Genomic DNA, 22,620 nt, shown 5'->3' on the forward strand with positions numbered 1-22,620 from the left:
TTTCAACATCACGTGCCACAACAGTACTTAAACAAAGCGCTTAACATCCAATTTGGTCTTAAATGGAGGCACAGGCTTCCCAACCGAGCTTAGCTTCCGGGCTTTAAGATGAAATGAGGGCTCTTTTTATTAGTGATAGCACTCAAACTCTACATAACTGCTACTATGAATCATTAAACTATCTACACATTTTATGAAAAAATTCTTTTGATAACCCCCAGTGCTCTTTGAAGCGTGACAGAAAGGCTAGTGCCATACTCTGAGCAGCTGGTAGCTTTAACACACAGAATGAGTTTGGTTTACATACGCAAACCGTGGGAGAAAAAGGAGGGCTTTAGTCTGACCGTTTCTGAGATGTGTGCAAGTCATACTTACATGATAAGCATTTTTAATTTGTGTTTCTCTGGCGTAAGTTTTTATCTTTATGATTGTTTGTAGAATTGGTTTTCCTGGGGAAAGAAAAAAAAACACATTAAATTACAAGCGTAGGAAAATTTTCTTTGTACATCCCAAGTTAAATAGGATGAAGGAAGAATGACATGCTAACTCCTTTGAAAATATTTGATTGTCAAGCAAGAATCTGGCAGATTTCAATTTTCATTACTTCACTGCCATCAAACAACAAACCAAGCAGGTACCATTCCCAAGCATCAGTGGTCCAAGCCCCCTTTATTTGGGAGCAGGGGCTTTTTTGTGCCTCTCCCGCAATAGACTTTTTACTCCCTTGGCCAAAAAAGCCAGAGATCAACTCAGAGGCTTCAAAGAGTGAGGATTTTGCCTGCTTTTACTTTGCTATATAACACAGGGCATGCTGATCTTTATTAGAGCTTTCATGTCACAGCTAGTAATGGCACACGTAACAGCGCTGCCAACTCCCGTAAGCCCCCAGAGTGATTTCAGCAATATTTTTTTTCTTACGGTGCACTTACATTGGCCCAGCTGATTCATCATCTGCAGCAAGAATTCAGGTGCAATCCAGGGAAGACAAGGGAAGGAAAGAAAAGAGAGTCAGTCGTTGTACCGCTGCCAGCCCAACTGCAAACAGCAAACCAATCTATCTACAGCATTAAAGGCCATTCCACTTGGTAGTGCAAAGATTCATGGAGTTATTTTCTGGATTCAAGTTTTAATGGCAGGTATGTTGCTTCAATGGTTTTAGTTAACACTTTGAATGCTTGTCATGAAGAACTGCAACTGTAGCGGACAGATTGTTGCAATATGGTCAGGCTCATCTTGTCCCCAAGTTCCAGTGGTTCAATCTTATAAAAATAGATGAGAAGACAAACCAACATCTCAGTTGTAAAATCCTGCTGTTTGTTTTCTTGGATTGATTTTTAAGCCATCCTTCAACTGTGGGTGGGTAATTATTGGTATATACACAACAGGGTGTACACGCCATATGCTCGTCTTCTACCACAGCCGACACAGCCTTTTCATTTCCCATTTCTCTCAAGATCTAATTATCAGAGACCAGGTTAGGAGGAGGCTGAAGGTTCAATACTTGATCCAAGTACCCAAGCATAGACCTGGGATAGCGACAGGCTTTGTGTGCGCGTCCGATAGAGCACAGGACTCAAAGCACCAGGAAAAATTCCGGTGTCACAACAGACTTCAGCTACGGAAGACTGACAGCATTGTTCTGCCTGTGTTTCCTGGCAAGAACAAACATTCTCTTTGAAGAATTGGAAAAAAATTGCCAACGAGTAATGTTTCATATGGGTTCTTTCATGGCCAATTGAATACTTTTTGAATTAAAAAAGCCCTTGTTTTTCCCCCGAGCTGCAGTACAGAAGATGGAAGTGCATTTAAGCAGCAGTACAAAAATCAATCCAGAAAGTTACATTAATGCTCCCGTAGAGGTATTTTGGGGGACCAATTCATGACCTGCTGTTTTGAGCACTCCACAGTTGCTGCTCCCCCTTGTGAGGGAGGGATTTTTCACTGAAGCCTTCAAGAAACTCTCAGCAGGATTCCACAAGGGGGCTTGGTGCACATGAAGCAGTTATGGAAATTACAGTCTGAACAGTGTGGGCATCCGCATGAGCACACGCTAGGAGTAATGTCTGTCAAACGGGACATTACTCCACCTGTACCTTCAAGGCAACGGAGAGGCAAAGCCACCGCTAGCACAGACAGTGACCGGAACAAAAAAATATTTCAAAAAAATAAAGAACTAACCACAAACCGAGAGCTTTACAGCCAAAAATAACATACTAGCGACACACCAGTGTCCACAGAAGTCCATTACCAGCAACAGTACACTATCGGACAAGATACAGAGAGAACTAGGACTAGTAAGGACAACCAGACATCAATGTGCTGTTGTATATACAGTGGAGATATACAGAGACACATCAGGTACTGAAACACAAAGCACAGTAGAGTAAATCTAGAGCCTCCCTCCACGATAATCTTTTGACTCACAAAAGATTGCAAAGCAGGCTAGGCTACGTACTCTGCGCACTCAGTGGGAAGAGCCTGGGACAGACAGCAAGCCCTGCGCCCCCCCAGCCCAAGCCAGTAGCGCTACCGACGCCGTTCGGCGTTACCACTCGGTTATCTCAGCTTTCTACAAGCATCAGACAGCTTTGAGAGTTTGTTTTGCTGAACTTCAGAAATAGCAAACTGCACCATTAAGATACAAGCTCTCTCTCTCGCTACCAAATAACCGTTGTTCCTTCCTCCTCAGTTAAAATATTTAGATGTGTATTTCAGACAGGGAGTTTAGTGTGTTAAAAGAAAAAAGCTTCACATTTATAAAGGCTGCCAGCAAAAAGTTTCCCTGCCAAAGATCCAACAAAAATGCCTATTAGGATACTTGTGATTGTGCATAAAGCCTAAGACCAGTGGATCACCACCACTCGCCCCTTCCCCTTCTATAACCTAAACGGTGATAAAATGTGACCGAGGAAAATTTCTCTATGCGTTACTACCCCGGTCAGACTTTTCTCTGCTGAAAAAGCATCCCCAGTACAGTACAGACAAAGACCGAAACCTGAGCGAAATCAGGGGGCAACAGAACAACAGAAAAAATAAGTACAAAATTAGATTAAATAAAGATTAAAAACAGCAAACTGAAATCCAAATTAGTCGTGAACGTGAATGAAGAAGTTTTAAGAAAAAGTGTTAACATTATGACTTGTGCATTGTATAGACTGAAGCGGAGATTAAACAAACTCCAAAGCATGCAGATCTCTCACTTACCACCGTTTTTTAAGGGTATGATGCAATTGAAGGGGGGAAAAAAAAGAAGTCATAGTAACCGACAAATATCAATATAACTCAAAACCTTTATGCCAGAAGACCTGCTCTAGTAACTGATTTCTATCGCAACAGTATTTAAAATGCATGGCCACAGAGAACCAGCCTCTGAGTATGCTGCTTCATTCCATTCCGCACCTGCGGGGCTCCTGAAACGCTGCCAGGTGAAGCTGTAATTTTGTAATTGACCGACCTAAACCCCCTCATTTTCCAGGAGTTGGCTTTTTAATTCGGAGGGGCCTGCAGACTCCAGCAGATCATTGTTTATATAATGCACGATTAAGGTAGGTATAGTGATTATCTGCTTAGCGTTGCCCTGAAATTGCAGATTTCTGAACTGGAAGTTTAGAATCACTCCTGTCTTTAGTGCATTGCGCATCAAGCGGGATCTTCTTAGGCAAAATTTCTGGACGTTAAAACACTGGGGGAATGACAAATGTTTGCTGTAGCTTCAACTTGCATTAAGTGTCTGGGAACAGAACTCATGCTACAGCAGGCTGAGAAGGGGGCTGCATTTTGTGGAGGGCTCCCCTTTTACAGGGCTGTTTACCCTGGCAGATGGCAGCACTCAGGCCTGCCTTGCACACCTGTAGTGAACAGAAACATCATTACAGCACACACCCAAGCAGAACACCCATGTGCAATTTCTGTCCAAATGCTTAAAAGGAAAAGCCAGCATCTGTGGCTGCTCCGGTCTGGTGTTACAGAGCGACCACTGCAGCTTGCAAAGCAGTCTGCTGCAGACTGATGGGGACTTCTGACATTTACACTAGCTTCAGGTTGTGCTTTCTGGGAAGAGAAAATTCAGCAGTGGTTTGCGAACTTCTGAGAAGGACCTTACTAAGAATTCAGATGTTTGCCCAGGTTAAAAAAAAAAAAAACAAAACACAAACAAACTCAAATTCTTCGGTGAACTCATGGAAGGTGCAGGAGGCTCCCCAGCGAGCACCCTGTGCTTTCTGCCACGCAGCTGTTTGCAGGGACATGGGCGTTACGACCCGTACTGACAATTTAGGTTGCACAAAGATTTGGAGGCAGCATTTACCAGCACAGCACACAGGGTTTGCAGTAACGCTCTTCTGTTTCGCTTCATTAATAACAGAGGGGGGGAGCAGTGAGTGGAGACACTCACCTTGCTCCGCAAAACCCACCGGTAAGGTCAAAGCAGTTGCTCTGAAATGGAATGAAGGCATAAGGCAATGACGACTCTCTGGCCAAGATTACTTACATCAGGCTCAAGGAGTTCTGACCCTCTAATAGCATCTAACAAATTAGTACAAAGGCCCACAGAAGCCAGGCTATTCCATTACCGCTCTGACACAACGATGCTTGCGTTTAGGTATAGTTTATAGCTACACAATCTCACAGCGTGCCTGTCTGACAGTTTTCTCCCCATTGTGAATTTTAAGCGTGGGAGAGAAAGGTGCGGGTAATAGGAAAAAACAAAAATTAACTTGTTACAAGGTAAACCGTTTAAGTGAAAACATTTTGTTCTTTAAATTACTTACAGTAATAGCAGGAACAGGGAAGTCAAGAAAAAAAATGAGTATTAGAAAGAATGTAGGGATATGGATGGAGCTGCTGCACAGCCGGAGCAGAAATACATTTATGGAGAGGCCTTGTATTAAGCTGACAAATGAGAGGGGAAGAATGAAAAAGCACGTATCATAACCCAGTCACCTCATGGCTTTGAGCTAAGGAGTATGCACAGGATGGATTTTGAAGTAAAAACTGTTTACATTCCTAAGAGGGAATGTAGCCAAGGAGTTTTTACTTTCTACTTACCCCGGAACACACCCTTTAAAACAGCATCTGTGCTAATTTGATCCAACAACAGGAGAAAGCACTTTCTTTAGGAATCTTTGATAGACCATATAAAGGTCACAACGACTGATCACTACGTCTATCAAAAATGAACAGCTTAAGCTATACCACAGAGGAAGAAAAAGCTATTTGCTCCCTTTTACTGTCAAGGGAAGTCCAAGCAACTTGCGTTCTGAGCAAAATGCATCAGCAGTCCCCCGCTGGAACGGTTTCTGACCGTGCATGCAGTGAAGTGCCAGCATCCCTGGCCTCGACATGCCATGTTCATGCAGCTTTCATCACCAAAAGCCATGGGAAGCTGCACGTTATTCACCCACTCTGGTTTCACGACACCTAGCTGCTGTCTGGAAACGGAATGCGACCGGCTCGCTTTACCACGTGTAAAGTGAGCCACAACTCTCAGTTTGTGGTGCAGAAATTCAAGCGCGGCCTGCCCTCCCTTCCTCCTTTCCGCACATAATTTGAGAGTGAGGGGGCTCGCAGGCTGATGGTGATGCTCGCTGCAGCCCCCTCTCCTCCCAGCAGGACCAGAAAGCCCCTAATCTGCAGGCACGAGGAGCAAGATCCCGCCCCAGGCGCGCACTAATGCCATCCCCGTACCATTGCTGGTGGGAATGCAGATTGCACGGGGGCAGAAGTTCCTTCTCCTGCTATGCAGCAGCAGGACAAAATAAAAAAATAAACACCTGAATTATGTGAAGGAGGAAATATCAGCAAAGGAGCTACCGAGCAGCCCTGTTCTGTGGCAGAAGAAGCAATTAAACCAAACACAAAAAGCAAGGTCCATGCAAAAAACTGCAGTCAGGAAACGCCAAAGTTAAAGGATCGCCCTCACTCCTCTGGCTGGCAGTGCTTCTAGCGGGCGGTAACACTTTGTGCAGCCAGCAAACGCACTGGGAAAGTCTCTTTTGCAACACAGAGCCCTTCCCACCCAGCTCTGACACCTCAGTGGCCTCGCTCTGCAGTGTTACTGAACAGTAAACCGAGAACTGCTCCGAATTCAAGCAGGTATCTTCGCTACCCATCTGAGAGAAGCGGTAGCTGGCACGCTACGACAGGTAATTTTTAGCCTGTGGGACACGGAGATGAGAGAGGGAAAGGGAATTAATTCAATTGATTTTATTTTGGCTGGCCAGGTAGAGTTCCCAAGAGCTCTGGAAAGCATCCCAGACGTCTTCCAGGACAGAGATAATGTTTCTCTCCAGTCACATCCCCCACTAGCAAGTGGGTGCTCCTGTTCAGCATCAGCCATTGAAAGTCTTTGGGGGCACTTCTTTGTACCAAAAAGGTACCTACCTCGAGCCAACCCATCAGAGGATTCTCAGGGAGAAAAAAGGCCAGCTGGATACAGGAGACATCCCCCTTCCTTCCCTTAAGGTGGGGAACTCCAACACCCTACGGGTCAGAGCTCACACCCCAACATTTAGGCTGTTTATGGCAGCAGACACCTTATCAGCAGGAGTGGACAGCCTGCAGGAGGACGTGCCAAGCTGAATGATAACGATCCATTAGGCAGCAGGCCAAAGGAACACGCAAAATGGCCATCCATCCTCAAACACAGCTGTCTTTTTTTTTTTTTTTGGCTGCTTCTGCCTGCTACTGCAGATCAAAGGAGATCTGATGGGTCCAGTTATGCTGCTGCCATGGGGAGTGGGGTGATGGTGGGGAGCTATTAAAAAAATCTCGGAGTAGGGACAAATTTGGAGTAGTCCAAGGACAAAATGCACATCCCAGCGAGAAGGGGCAACAGGGAGGTTACTCTGCTACCAGTTTTTGCCCCTGTAAGCGAGGAGGAAGCACTAATGGCACAGCATCACACAAGGGCTGGCGTAACCACAACCCTTGTCCTGAAGGTTTAAGGCATCTAAACCAACAGTAAGAAAATTTGGGAGACTGGCTGATTGTAAAGAAACCACAGCAGATGCCAAATAATATTTATATTAAGTAATATGATGCTTAGAATCGCAGCTAATTAGTGTTCTGATAGGCAACTGCTTAAGTAAGTTGCTGGCTCAACTGTGGGCTTGCTGGTGTTACCTGCCGCAGCTCACTGCAGCACGGAGGCAGATGCACGACTTTGGAAACACCGAGTTTCAATCCCAGATAAATACACCACTGTGTTCAAACATTAACTTTGGCATTTCATGACAACGTATTTAAAATAACAATGGAATTAAGAATAACCTAAGTAAAACGCTCAAGTGTGGACATCAGCAGCCTATCAAGGATTTCTCACGTATGCATTTGTAAAATGCCCCGGCTTTAAGGGTGTTTCCCACCACAGTACCACGGAAAGCTCCAAATGCAGTTAAAGAAAGCACAAGAGTCTCCAAGGAAATACAGGACTCAAGTCAGCCTTTAGATGCCGATTGCATCTCTTCATCTAGCAAACCTAATACGTAAATATTGACTGCAATATTCAGTATTGGATTTTGTCCTCCAAGAAAGTGGGCAGAGAAAACACGGTTCAGAGTTTCATCACTCTCCAGGACTCAAGCTTAGCTGCCTTTAAAAGAATAGCAAACTGAGCAAGCAAAGTCAGTAACCTCAGTTACTTGGCTCATCATCTTGGACACCTACACCAGAGATGATGAGCCTGGAATTCCTCAGGCATCTGAAGAGCAGCCAGACCAGCCAGGAAAACTTCAGCCTTTGAAACAAGCCCGTAACGAACACCGATGCACACTTCACCTCTGGTGTGTGCTCAATTGTGCTAACACACTTGTCGCGTTGCAATCTGGTCAAGTCCAAGCCAATTTCTACTGGATTAAATCCAGTTTATGCTGCTTGCGATAACTATTTCCATATCTGATTACAATTGCTGATACCTTGTTTCAGTCCTTGTGAAACTTCACCAAGAGAAAGCTTGGGAAATGCAGGGAACTACCAACAGCCACCAAAAGAAAAGAAAAGAGGTGAGATTCCCCCTGGCCAAAATGGTGCAGCAATACGTGAGAAGCACGAGAAAACGTTAAATTATTCTTTCAAATACATCTGAAGTTTTCTGGGCTGGTTGAGAGCCACTTACAGAACAAATTGCCAGCAGTACGAACCCCTTCAGCAACCGTGAAGCTGTTAGTTGGCGGAGGTACATGCACAACACAGTATCAAGTTTGGTGGATACACACCTAGGAACGGTCCCAACGCATGCTCTGTAAGCAGTTAGTAATTGCTACCGAGGTGGTTAAGATCAAAAGCTAGTTTCCTCTAGGTATGCACTATTTAAGAAAGTTTCGATCTGCTGTGGAAGTGATCCAAGCCTCTGCCAAGCTACTGAAATTGATTACCTATTTTGTAAGATTTCTTCTTCCACTCGCTAAAACCCAGCTTGGGAGCAGTGAAGTTATTTTCGCCCCAGCTCGACAAGCAGATTGCTGTTTCAGCACCTACGTTTCCATCCCGAAGGCAAACATCTTGCTGCGCTGTTACCGAGCCCTTGTGCAACTCAACGGCGAGTCAGTGCTGCACAAGCTACAACACAGCTGCCTTTGGGAGGTACCTACTGTGCTCGCAGGCTCGTCCAACCCAGGAAAGCCCCCGTGATTCAGTGCTTCCCCACACTGACTCAGCGTGTTGCCCTCCATGTACTCCCCAGCACCTGCTCCATTATCTGGACACGTCATGCTCCTACAGCAGGCAAGATGGCATTACCAGCTGTTTCTCACAAGGATTCCTTGAGTAAGTTTTTCTTGACAAACACAGTAATAAGCAACTAGGTGTCACAGGAGTGTCAGGTCTGTTTGTCAATGTTTTTCTTTCAAATACTCATTTTAGCTTCAAAATGCCGTTTCCCCCATTTTTAAAAGAGGGAGATATGCAGAAGTTCAAAGATAAAACAATTAAGCTATTTGGTACACAACAAAGCTGTAACTAATCAGTGCTACCATCAAAGCTAATAGCCTAATCTTTAGAAAATACAACTCAGTGGACAGGAGTTTCCAGAGCATTCCTTAAATACATTACTAATTCAGTTACACACCAAATAAGAGCCCTACCTCCCACCTCCCCTCCCACCCTCCCTGAAAACATGATATTTTTGAAGCATATCTGTGGTCCCAATCCCTCTAAGTGCAGTGTTTTCTTCCAAAACCTCCCAAGTGTCCAATCCCGGCACCATCAGGGATTAAAGGGTTTCCAGCTCTCTCCCTGTGCTGCGCTATGTTCCGTGCGCTGGCATGGAAGATTTCAGGGCTACTACAGTAGGAAAGAGACGGGGGCACAAGGCCCACCTCGTGCAACAAAACACATTCCAAATATTGTAAAAATTGCCCTCCCATCCCACAGTCCAAGATCCTGGGGAAATGCGGTGTTAGGACTTTGCACAGCACTCAGACCCTCTCGGCTTACTGGGGTTTTTAGGATTTGGAGAGTGAACAGATGAGAAGGCAAAGAGCTCAGAGCTGAACGAGCTGCACTGATGATCCTTCCTGCCACAAAGACCCCCTCTGTTTTCCTTCCATAAGTTTGCTTTGCCTTTTAATGTTTTCCTCCTCTTACAAGCGGCTTTGAGCACACTTACCGTCTGGGACTTCATCCGGCCGCTTCCTTTTCTCATAAACAACTATGATGACAACGAGGATAACAATTTCTGCCAAGATCCCCAAAAAGGGCCAGAGGGGAGCCAAGTGGCTGCGGACACGGAGGATGGTTGTGACGGACATGGAGCCGATCTGGTTGGTTGCGTTGCACTGGTACTCGCCAGGATCCTCGTTGATCTGTAGGTTCGTGATGCTGAGCTCGGTGTAGTTGTCTTTATTTAAAATAAAGAATCTGCCGGAAGAGTTGTTGATGTCCTGATGAAAGAAGAAAGGTGGAAGAGAAGAGATAGAGCTTAATAAGTCCTGGCACCAAGGCTTTTCCTTTTCATTTCTATGTCACGGCAAGTAGAAAAGAATTGATGGATTCTCGCAAAGCTGTTGGTTCTTTAACACAACAGAGCCCACTGCCAGTGTTCACTTTATATCCCTCCCTGAAGTGAATTGTTTCAAAAAAAAAAAAAAAAAAAAGTCAGCTTGACTGACAAGCTGCATTCTCCTGCTGTACCAGTAGCAGCCATGAAATGCCAGCGGTTGGGATGTACGTGTACGCTGCAGTGTTCTCAGCCTCGTGCCTTACAAGAAACCATTACAACCCATTCCCCTCTACACGACAAGATGAAACAGACTGATCTAACCAGACAAGAGAACTAGAGTGCTTTCCCAAGCAGGGGACAAAATCATTCCTATGTAGAGAAAAAAAAAAAAAAAAAAAAAGAAAAAGAAAAAGCAGCACAGGTTAAGATTATTCTACACTGCATTAGGTAGCATTGTCTAATTATTTAAGATACAGTAGACTTGTTAACATCTTGTCTTTGTAACATTTTTAAAACAAACACGTACTGTTCTTAGACTACCAAGTCTGTGAATATTTACACAACCTGGAATTTAAGGCCCCACATTCTTTCCACATTTTGGAAAAAGATTTATGGAATTACTTATTTTAAGAATCATAGGGGGCAAAACTGACAGAACAAAATACAATGGTTTGACCTTCCTGAGAGCTAATCTTGGATGAATTTATCAACTTCACCAGAAAGAAAGCCTGTGGGGAAGTCGACAGAGCAACACACAGGACTCTGATGACTCACAGCACTGGCTAAGCTGCCCATACATCACTGTCCCATGAAAAATTAAGCTCACCCTTAACAGTGAGCAAACAACCCACGCTATTACTTGCTGAATATTTGTTCTTCGTCTATCAATCATGTTACTGCTTCTCTGGCAGATGTAAAAATAGGCAGGCTGAAGGATTTAGCAACTTTCAGCTTCTCTTCTGCTCTTCCAATTGCTGATCAAATTTTCAACTCAACAGTTGGGTTGCCACATGGAAAAAATATGGGCACTTAAATGCTAATAGATATCACTGCCAAGTCCTCCTATTGAGTCTTGTGAGCTAAACCAGTAAAACCGAAAAACAATTTAAGAAATTTACAACTGAATGCATTTTTAAAGTATATTTCATAATGCGTGTTCTGCAATTTGTAGCAGATACCCTCAACATTCCATCTCTCTGGACAACTCCTAACTTTTTCCAGCAGCAATGTAAAAAGCATCTGTTTGCTCAGCAACACTACAGGCGTGCAACAGTTTTGTACTTGCTGCTGCTAAAAAAATCTCAGCTTTGCTCAGCCGCATCTCAGACTTATGGAACCACATTTTGAGAAGTTACAAGGCACCCTAAAGAGCACATCCCTAGAGCTAAGGTGGTCGTTTCCTGCCTTAGTGGGAGTTTTGGGATATTTATACATTCCCATTACCCCAGTTCCTTACCTCGAATACTCCATTGACCTTCTTGCGCCACACCCATTCAGGATGTGGGTAGCCCACGGACTTGCAGTACATGAGTGCCTCCTGCCCCTCGTTTTTATTTTCACTTCGCTTGTGGCCAGTGATGTCAGGGACAGCTACAAAGGAAAACAGGAACTGCATTTACAAGCTGCTCGGTGGAGAGGCAATTATTTTAAGCTTTAAGAATCTGCACAGCAAATAAATGAAAAGTTCCCTGGAAAGCTATCACCTTTCCCACATTGAGCCCAACTTAAAAAAAAGGAAAACTGATTCCCACCTCTCTCCAACCAACATCTCAGCTGAATATCTGCAAGCGTGTCACTCAGGCTTGGGTCGCCAGGCACACAGCGGGACAAGGGAGAAATCTCACTACTGGGCTTCAGTTACCTACCAAAAACCTGCAGGACTGAGATGGCCCAGGTGCTCCTCAGGGCAGGAACAGGAGGAACATTTCCTGCACTGCTCAGGAGGTCCCTGTGGCTCTGTGGGTACCTTCAGCTTTGAAGCAGAGCTGCCTGGGACCTGGGTTACAACCTGCCCGTTGTGTCAAGGCTCCGTGCTGATCCTGTTCTTAACGCAAAGCTCCAAAAGCTGCATCAAGCCATTATTCCTTGTAGCAAGATTGTAGATTTGGTCTGTAAATGTACCGTGACCTGAAACACTTCACGCTTGTTAACATCTTACAGCGACACTACAGCTGGTATATGTAATGCAGCAAAAGTTAAAATCCCTCCAACAGAAAACAGCTTCACCCAGCATGTATGCAAATATATTTTTAAGGAGAGCTGTAGGTGAATTGGGCAGTCCTGAGCAAAACACAGAATAAATATCAGCACCCTAAATATCAGCAGAAGGTTTTAATTCTGAATTAATTTGTCTATAAATAATGGCACTGCCGTCCCCTTTGTGTGTCACAGCAGCCTGTTGCAGCCTAATGCCTCACGAGAGATTACACTGGATCAATGGACTGCCTGAGCTGAACCTTCACTTAAGCAGATGGCTTCGGTGCTGCAGTGACCACCTTTAAAGCCCATTCGCTTTCTAGCCTGCTAATTATGTCACACGTGGCCTGCTGTGTGATCGCTGGGTGCTGATCTGTTAATCCAGTCAAAGTCCAATCTGAGAGCTCCAGGAAAAGACCCCCAGGCGCTGCAATTTATCACAAGGGTCTACACAAGGGAAGTTCCCTTTGCTGCTAGCAAAACCTACAGGCAGGAGCAGGGAGGTTTCCTGGTGGCTCATCTGCCACTGCATGTCAGAAGACTGAGCAGAAATGAAATCTTGCTAAAGTCACAGCAAACTAACAAGTAAAATATCTCATGTGACTGACTGAGCAGCAGCACCTGAACCTGCTCTTCCCCCAAATTAAATCACAACTCCAGGAAAACATTTGACAAGTTTGTGTGCTAAAGGCATTGCCGTATCTCAAATGCAAGGGCATTTGAAATGGAGTTTTCCCATGTTTTAGTGCTGGAGGATTCTTTTAGGACAGGTGATTGATAACACTGTTAGAGGCTGCATTCAACGAAGCTTCTGAACCATGAGAAGTCTTGGCTGTACAAACAAGGTACAGCATTCCTCAGCATCCACGTGTTCACCTGAAAAGACACCATCAGGAGAGGCTGATGACCCCAGGCTTTTGTCAAAATTCCTCTGCAAATACAAATTCCAAAAATCTCACCCCTGTTGGAAGTTGCTTACAGAAATCCAGACTAAGCACAGGACCTCTGGTGGAGCCCCTAAAGGAGGTTATGCTATTTTAAAGTACTTTAAATACAGTGAGCAATGTCATCCTGTCCCCTTCCTGATTTTAAAGCATTTTCTCATCAAGGAAACCTTTCTCTTCAGGACAGAAAATCCCCTTCTCCCTTGCAGGATGATACAACACTGAAGGAAATAATTGAGTATCCCCACAGGCAAATAACATCTTTGCTAACAATCCTCAATATACGTGACCAAAGCAGCAAGAATGGATGAAGCTAGAGGAACGCTGTCTAGTTGCCAAATGATACCAAACAGTTTTCAAGTCAAAGGTCTCCAAGCAGAAAATAAATCAGCTTCAGGCAGGGCTAGGTGTGCTGCATTACACCTTCAGGATACGAGTGTCAGTAGGCACCTTCCAAAACGCCATCCACAGCCTCAAAGAGGAGTGTTATTCTTACTCCAAAAGGTGGTGGTTCTTCATTAAGAAGCAAATTTCACTTTGTGCTCCACCGAGAGGTGTCATCTCCTCCTTGCTAGGCACAAGAGGCTCTGTCAGGCGGGGGCTCGGTGAGCCCAGTGGGGTTTCTGCTTCCTCGAGGACGATACGCAGAGCTCACCTCCAAGCCCCTGACAGCGAAAGGCCTGCAAGCATGGAGCATATGGGACAGACTCGGAGGCAAAGCGATGGTCCCGAAACTGGCATGTAAGGGCTGTCAAAAGCAATTGTGAAGCACTCCCCATTAAGGAAAGAAGAAATAGGATTCATCAGCTTACAGTGAAGCCCCACACAGCCTCCATCTGTCAGCACTGGGTTTTCACCAGCAGGAAGAGGCTGAAAGCAGAGCCTTGCGGGGACAGGGCGCAGCAAGTCTGTGCCGTGCAGCTGGCCCACTTTTTCTAGGAGAAAGAAAGGGGAAGCTTTCTAGGACATGGTGACTTCTGCTGCAGGGTGACCTAGCGTTCTCCTACAGCCAGGAGATAATTATATTGAAGAAAAGGACATCTTTGCCAGGTTATCCCAATGAGAGCATTAAGTGACACGAGCACGCTCTGCCTGTTCCTTGCTGGGCACAGTTATGCAGCAGCCATTTCCAGCTCTCTGAGGGCTGGGACTATTTTTGTACACAGTCTGAGGGAGCATTACAGGGAATATTAATATTTCAGGGCATCTGATGCTAGCCAGTTTCAAGCTATGGCTGAGACATTTCCAGTCCTTTTTCTATCAGAATGTTTGGCTAATTGCCTTCTGCTGTACAAGCTACATTTAAAATATCACCGCAGCTGACCTCAATCACAGATTTAGCAACAGAGCAACATTTTCCTGCAAAGCTTTTCTAGTCGAGGTTTTTCTTACACCATTCTGCTCCAGTGCCAGTAACATATAAAGCACAGAATGAAGCAGGTTTTGTTCCTTGGGATTTAGATTTCACCTCGGCTTTTCCACAGCAGTGCTCAGCAGAACCCACACTGCTGCTCAGACACAGCTCGCTGCAGAGATGTGGGCCCAACGCATTGTGTCAGGTCCCACAGCAGTGGAAGCAAGCTAATGCTCCTGATAAAAGCAAGCAAGGATTTTTATTCTTACTTCATGGAAGCAGGAAAAAACATACTGAAAATCTAAAGACCTGTTCGAAACAGCAGACGAAAGAGCAAAAAGAGGCAGGGCTAGTTTAAGTTAATTGATAGTTAAAAGTATGTAACAAAATAAATACAGGTTTAGTCATTCTTAACACGAGTAATCTTATAAGCATCACTCTTTCAGTAGATTTAATATGCATCACAATAGAAAGGGGTTTTGTGCCAAAGCACACATTGTGCCTCCAAACTGCGTGTACACCACAGGCACAAACTGCAGCTTTTGGGACGGGTATGCTGCAGCACAGCCTTGGCACGAATGCTATTTGGTTCCTCTGTTACAGGGCATGCAGTGCAATCCTCTTAATATAAAGGAGGGATTCAGTCCCTCATTTCCAAGTATTTAAGATATTTTACTAGCATTACTAAAATGGAGGGGAGGGCTAATACGCCTGTCAGTTCCAAAACAATGCCCCAGTTAACAGAACCCGTCGAGTTTTCCTATTAAAAGACAAAATTAAAAGCAAGGTGCTTAGGTGCAGAGGCACCTAAAAATATTCTTGCATGTAAAAACTATTACGTCCTACAGGTGACCTAGTAGAAGGTCTCTGAAGCTTTATTTTTCTGCATTACAATTCTCACCCACATCTACCCTGATAGCCTGGGTGGAGAGCAAGGACACCAACAGCACTGCAGAGATGGAGAACGTGACGTGCATTGCCCTTTCGGTGTTCAGGACCACTTTAAAATGCAGCTGTGCTGAGAGAATGCTGGATTCCTGAATTCACTGCTGGTACAGCATTGTGAAACTGCTGCAGAGGTTTCCTAAGAGCTTGGAGCCAAGGAACCAAGCTCCTCAAGGCTACTGATACAGCCACCTGTTTTCCAGCACGCTGCCTGGGCTGGAGCCAGAGTGAAAGCAGAAGAGCCACGTTCTGGGTGCAGGTATTGCCTGTGAAACCAGAGCCTGCGGCTCTCAGTTAGGGGGTACAAGAAGTGGTTGCAGAACGGGTAAGTTGTACGCTCTCACAGAGGCAGTGGTCTGAGCACTTGCTATTGGGAAGTCGACTAATTGCAGGTAACTGAAGAGGAAGGTGCAGAAGAAACAAGGAATGGAGAGAGAAACCAGGAGATTCCCCTCGGCGTCATGATGCTAGAAAGGACGAGGAAATGTGAAGCTCTACCTGGTGCACGGGAAGGTGCATGGCAAAAAAGGAGCCTGGGATGGGAAGATGAGGTAGGGAGAACAGACGCCGTCCATCGGTCACACTGTGTCCATCATGACCTTTCCTGGGGCTTGCACAATTTCTAGGCACACAGAGGGAACTGGAAGCACACTCCTCCCCAGCTGGTTCTTGCTGCTGCTGTTCTGCACCAGACGATGGTTTGTACAAGACAGAAAGACAAACTTGTTTCAACCTCCTTCTCCCAAGACCTTGATACCAGCAGAAAGATTGTAGAGAGAATTCTTCAGACAGATGCATCTCTTTCCTTTTGATCTTCAAGCTCGCAGAGCTCTCAGCCAGCAGAGGTTCAGGAAGCCTGGGGGAGAAGACCCCTGCTTCATGGAGGAATCCTTCCAAAATCAACACAGGCCTAAGGCTGTTGTTTCAGGTTTTCAGCAGCTCTCACACAATGCCCCAAAACAGCTCTGAGATAATTTGAGCAAGGAAGTTTCCATCAGATGCTTCACCCAAAAGCTGCCTGTACGAGGGAAGCCAGACTTGGTCCATTCCTGGGAACTCCCAATGGCTGACATTAAAACCCAGTATTTTAATTCAATTGCTTTTATGCAAGTGCTGCCCCAGTAATTTCTTTTCCAAGAACAGCTGCTTTAAATATGCAAGCACATCTAGCAGTTCTAACAGCAGTGCTCATGTTTCTGCATTTTTATCTTCCTACACAGCCCTTGTAGAGATTGGGGAAGAAAATAGGCAGCATTACATAAAAGGCAAATGGCACTGGTGTATCCTGGATTACATCTGCTGCAAGGCATTTGGTAGAGTTGTTCTCGAGTTGTCAGAAAGTCACTATTTTAGTCCACAAGCACTTTTATATTCAGGGCCATCTTTTCTCCATGCATCAGCAGTTAAAAAACTGCAATGCAATTACAATCAGCAATTAAATGAATACATTTGCGTACCACTGCTCGTCCACAAATACTCTGATGGGCCACATATGCAGGTAAGCGTTAAATTGCAGCTTCTGCATGGCCAAACAAGATTCATGCATCACTGATGCATTACACATGCCTCGATTAACGAGGTAACATCTCCACGCATCACGCTGTACCAAAATCAGTCTGATTTGAGCACTAAAAGTGCTTTAGCAGCATGCGTAGAATATTTACACCAACCTGCAAGAATCACAGGGAATGCCTTCCTTTGCAAAACAGTAAAAAAAAAAGCCTGCATATTCTATGCAACTGGTGTGGATAGTATTCAGAGACATTTACATCCAAGAAAATATATGTGATGCCGTATAAGTTTAGCAGTATGGCTCTTCCAGGAGCAGTAACTTAAACACGCACTCTGATCAGAATGAATTTATGTATAGCGCTAGGACTGCAGGGAGACTGTACACAAAGTTCGCTTGTGCTTTAAGTGCAGCCCCAATTTATTGCTACACAAATCTCTCTGCAACAGGGGTTGGACAGGAAAGCATGTTGTCAGTTTAAAACTATCCGCGTATTCCAGTTTCCAATGTGCTTTGCAGGACTTGGGAAGGTATCGCCACTTCAGACAATGCTGCTCTGTGCACGCAGACCTCAATACTGCTCTGTGGAGGAGGAATTCAGGCAGCCACTCCTGGGATGCTGCAAGGAGGAGCCAGAGAACAGGGTTACCCAGTCCTTGCGTTACGGCTGCAGAGCAAGCTGCAGGTGCGATGCCTCCAGGAGCGGCGTTCATTAACTTGCAAGTGATGATTGCTCATCTGTATCTATACATAAATTATCTGTGCAAAGTGGCTGGTAGGATGAATTATTATTCTCCCTCTGCCCTTTCTGCCAATAGTTCAATCAGATATATTGGCGTTTCTTCCTGCAGCTTGAGGTCCTCCCTCCCTGTGCAAAGCTCCCTGCCAAGCTCGCCTGGTGCCCCTGCCTGCCACTGGGCAGCACAGACGCCCTAAGCCAAATGTCTCTAAAAGGTCTTTTGACAGATTATACAAAGCTGGAAAAGGTCTTATTCAATCCATTATCAGAGCTATATTTCCTGTCTCTGGAAGCAATTTGTCACCCCTGAAAGCAGCCTAGAGAAGGCAGAAAGGACTAAAGATCTTAATTAAGATATTGAAAGATTCAGAAATTATGGTGTAAGAGCAGAATGCAAAAATTTCCCCAGAACTAAGGAAAAAACACAACTGTAAATTGAACGCCCAGAAGACAACCTCACCAGAAGTACAACCGGAGTGTGGATTCCAGTTGATTGTGCTTAAATCAGTAGTTATTTTTAGAGCTGCCATCAGATTTCCAATCAATAGCAGCCCACTTCAGGTGCTGCACACCACTTCTCTAGGCCAACAGGAGCTTGGGGTGCTCCCACGTGAGCACGTATTTTACATTTCCTTTTTCTTTGCAGATGTAGCTTCTGCACCAGAGCTGGTTAAATGCTGGATAAAAAACAAGAACACTCCTAAAATCAAGATGGGAAATCAGCAAGCTTTGTTTGGTGCATCATTGGATTGCGAAGGAAAATATTGACTTATGAATAAGCAAAGAAGCTGTTTGTATGGTTCAAAAGATTCTTTGCTCATGAGGAAAAATGATGTTCAGAATAATTTGTCATTTCTCACAGACTGCTGAACTCCTCTCACTTGCTTTGGATTCGGAAACCTGACCATGCGGCATTCAACAAGGCACCAGAAGTCTCCAGGAAAAAGGTTTCAGCTTCTGCTGCAGATCTGTGGTGCCTAATTTAAACAGCAGTGATCGCAATATAGATGAGGACAGGCTGCATCACCAGCGCAGGGATGCTGAGAAATAGAGAAGCACCCTCCTTCCCACTCACTGCTGTTCCTACAGCAGCAGAGAAAGCTCTGTCTAAGCTGGGGATGTGATGAAGATGGGAAGTAATGCTCATTTAGATTCCGAACTAATTTACAGCACACCATAAAACAAGCATATTAGTACAATCCCAGGCACACATAGGCTGGCTGCAAGAATTTTTAATCAAGTTTTTGCTTGACCTCATCTGTCTTTGACTAACAAGGCTGCCATAATGCATCATACCGTAGAGCATTAGGGGAAAACTACTGCACAGCAGTGACCACATCCTCGTGCTGGCCAGTAATTTACACGGTTATTCAGCAAACAAATTGAACAGCCATTTAACACTGGCTAGAACACCAGTATCTCTATGCTACCTCTTTTTTATGTCTAAAACATTGAACAAAAAAGCATCAACTACAGTAAAGCTTGGTGCAAAGAGCATATTTGCTGCAGCACAAGATTTTTTTGGGCTACTTTCACGTTCTGCAGATTCTAGCCACAATTTTCTGACATCTTTATGACCCTAGCAGTATCAATATGCACAAGACAGGAAAAAAAAACATACATGAAAGCAGAAAAACCCCAATCTGATACAGGGCATCTGTCCAAACTGGCACCCAGGCTTTCCCAGCAGTTGGACTAGTCTCTGCAGACAAAAAACTACAAGTACACCACTTCCAAGCTGTCACGTGTGAGATGCTGGCTCTTCACTTTTCCCCATTCAGAAACAGGAATTCAAAATACATTCAATACATTCAGAAGACCTCATTTACTGTTAAACTGAAATGGGGAGGGGGCCCCAGTTGTCTTAGACATATTCTGCAGCAATCTTTTTATCCTGCTTAGGCAGGCGTGCTCATCGTAGCAGTGCAGATAAATATGCTAGAACGGTGTTTTAGTACCCTCTGTGAGGACCACAACTCCAATATTCACATTCCCATATCTGTGAGATCTTACCCCGGGGATTTTCTGTAAAACTTCCACTGAAATTATAACTAAAGATTGGATAAGAGGCTTGATTTCATGAGGAGAGGCCTCCTGAGTTCGCCTAGCACCGACATCGAGTGAGATAGCAGAGGCAGTGAAAACTTCACTTTTAGGGAGAGGAAACAAAACAAAACAAAAAAAGTACCTCTCACTTCTATAGTGGCGTTGGCTACAGGAGAGTTTGAAAACACAAACACGCACAAGTATTCCCCTGACTCTTCTGCTCTGGGCTTCAAAATCCTGCAGACAGGGAGAGAACAGATGAGCTGTGTTAGGTATTGTGTTAGCATTCAAAAATGAGCAGGCTAGGAGATTTGTTTTTTTTTTTTTTTTTTAAACTTTAATCCTTTAACAAATAATAGCTGTGAAATCCAGTTAATTCAAGGGGTTGTACAGATGCATCTACTTGAAACAAACGTTGTTTGCCCAGAAAAAGGGTGAGCTCTAGTCAGTACCAACTGAGCTGCTAAAGCTGCATTTAGTTTAAGAGCAAGGAAGGCCCCTCACAACTGTTAATTATGCACTCCAGCTTATATGGAAAATTAGGCAGCTAATAAATCACCTCTCTCTCTCTCAATGGGACATGATATGTACTACCTACATGGAAAAGAATCATTGCACACCCAACTGGGATGTGATAAATCAGAGATACAATCATGGCTAAATGCTGTCATCTCAAACTGTTGTCTTTTGTAACAGCAGATATGAGACTGCTCCATTAATAGTGTTCCCTGAGTCAGATGAGACATGGAAAATCTGCAAAAGCTGGTCAGCTCACGAAGGAAGGCACCACGCAGGAATCTGCTGCCATTTAGGAAATTAGGAAAGACTAACTCAATAAGAGCTAGCAGAGGGAAAAACAGATGCAAGCCACACAGAAGAAAACTGGAGCTGCAACAAACGCAAAGGAAAAAAATACTTTGGAGATGGTGCTAGCTTCAAAGTCCACCAGCTTTTGCTGTCCTTTGAAAAGCTTTGGGAAACAAATTACTTAAAAGCTCTAGGTATGTTCTTCACATAGTTACCTACAAAAGATATCTTAGAGCAGGGAAACATGCTATGATGTGCTACAGTTTACATCTCCATACAGCATAAACAGAATATTGTGCAGTATTCCCCATCGCTCCCCTATGCTGAAAGGCTTTTTTTTTTAAACTTATTTTTAAGCACATTAAGTCAATAGCACACAGATGAACAGGAACCCTACAGAAGAGCATTGTAATAAAATAATTTAATTGCACATGGAAACTGCTTAGACATGTGGAAAAAGCCGCTTGCTTTGACCGTGCACTTGGACCTAAGACTTCGCTCTGTTTGCAGGGCTTACTTTCCAGTCACTGGTGAAAGCCTAAACTTGGTTATGAAATTACTGTCCTTCTGAAACATGGGTGTTATCGTTAGATCTGAGTCAAAATTAAAGATTATCTCCATGACAAAGAACAATCATTGACCATTACCAAACATCAAAGCTGCACCTGGCTTTTAAACCACAGCCAGGCGAAGCAGGAGCACGTTAACTCTGAACACCAGTGCCCGCTGACAAAGGGTGGAAACGTGTGCTCCTCGCCCAGCCCAGCTGCACGGCACAAACCCCACCCAGGTATTTCCATTACTAAGCCATTGTAGAACTCCAGATATTTCCATTACTGAGCTGTTGTAAAACTCAGGAAGCATGGGGGAAGGCACAGACTACCTGTCTTTCTCTGATTCCCTTAAGGGCCTTACTATTTAAGCAGGCATACTCTAAGATTCTTTTCCATTTTAATTTATTTATTTATTTTAAATCAATGCTTAAGAAGTGGAAGAAAAAAGACAATTTTTTCAGTTCTACGGACTTCTTTTTAAAATGTGAAAGTATAGCAGCCTCTAGTAGAGTTGTATTGGGTTGTACTGCCATAAATCAATAAAACAAGCGTACGCTGATAGAGCTTCAAAGCTGTAAAGACGGACAAGAACCTAGCCAACAACTTCTCTCTGCCCCCTAGTTTAGGAGAAGCCCAGCTTATCATGGCCAGAGCTATTACTGAACTCTGAATCAACTGATGAAGAACGTGGAAAGAAGTCACCACTTCTCTCCTCCAAACTATGAACGCAGATGAGGGGACAGGTTTCTTCCACAGGTGGAAGCACTTTGCTAAGTATTAAGTAATTAAGTATTTCTTAATCCTGTGCCAGCAAGCAGCACTTGTGCAGTAATGATCCTGTAGAATTCTGATGGAGACAGAAAAGTCAGGTGAGTGTACAGGCAGGTTTCCCTCCATTAGAGCAGAGACAAGGCACAGTAAACCAGATGTGCTCTAATTTAACAGGCCTTACCTAGACATAAGCACCTTCTTCTAGTGGAACAGCTAAGTAGGAGGGGCAGAATTGGTCTCACATCTCCAAGGAGTAAGATGCCACCACACAGGTGCTTAAAATATTCATCAAGCGCTTTTCATGCTAGCTTAAGACTGAACAGAAGGCTCTATGTGCTATCTGTGCTACCTCCTAAGAGAAGAAAATGAAATGGGAAAAAAAGCAAGGAAGCCACACACAGAATAAATCTCTGGTGCCATTACTGAGCATGGTCTGTACACTCTCATCAGCTCCATGGCTAGAAAGCCCCATTGCAGGAATTCTGAAAGCCCCAAAGGATTTATGCTCAATGCAAGAGACACAAAAGAGGTGGCTGCACACGTTCTGCTCTCCTCCACACCCTTAGACAAGAAGCAGAGACAAAGTCAGAGCATGCACATGTGGAACAGATTAAGGCTGAAAATGTGGAAGTACTGACACACAAGAAGCACAAGTGATACAGCTGCACTGGTTTAATGAAGACCTGGTACCATTTCATAGCACTGCTCAGACAACTCTCAGAACAGTCTTTTCTTCTCCTAGGGCCAGAAAATGATTAACACAGCCGACTGCAGCAGTGCTTTATGTGCTGTGTTTCCCTGCATGATAAAAATGCAC

General features: G+C 44.4%; 1 protein-coding gene across 2 annotated transcripts in view; it reads right to left on the minus strand.

The window, feature by feature from the left end:
- Positions 1-22,620, minus strand: part of NPTN (neuroplastin) — a 51,315-nt gene that overhangs the window by 1,479 nt on the left and 27,216 nt on the right. For both annotated transcript variants that reach the window (XM_068695232.1, XM_068695231.1), the window contains exons 3-7: positions 19,814-19,908; positions 11,394-11,527; positions 9,605-9,878; positions 930-951; positions 376-449 (exon numbers count right to left, since the gene is read on the minus strand). In XM_068695232.1, coding sequence (XP_068551333.1) covers positions 389-449; positions 930-951; positions 9,605-9,878; positions 11,394-11,527; positions 19,814-19,908 — 586 coding nt within the window. In that variant the 3' untranslated portion in view covers positions 376-388. The remainder of the gene's footprint in view (positions 1-375; positions 450-929; positions 952-9,604; positions 9,879-11,393; positions 11,528-19,813; positions 19,909-22,620) is intronic.

This window comes from Anas acuta, chromosome 12, assembly GCF_963932015.1.
Source record: "Anas acuta chromosome 12, bAnaAcu1.1, whole genome shotgun sequence".
Classification (NCBI taxonomy): Eukaryota; Metazoa; Chordata; class Aves; order Anseriformes; family Anatidae; genus Anas; species Anas acuta.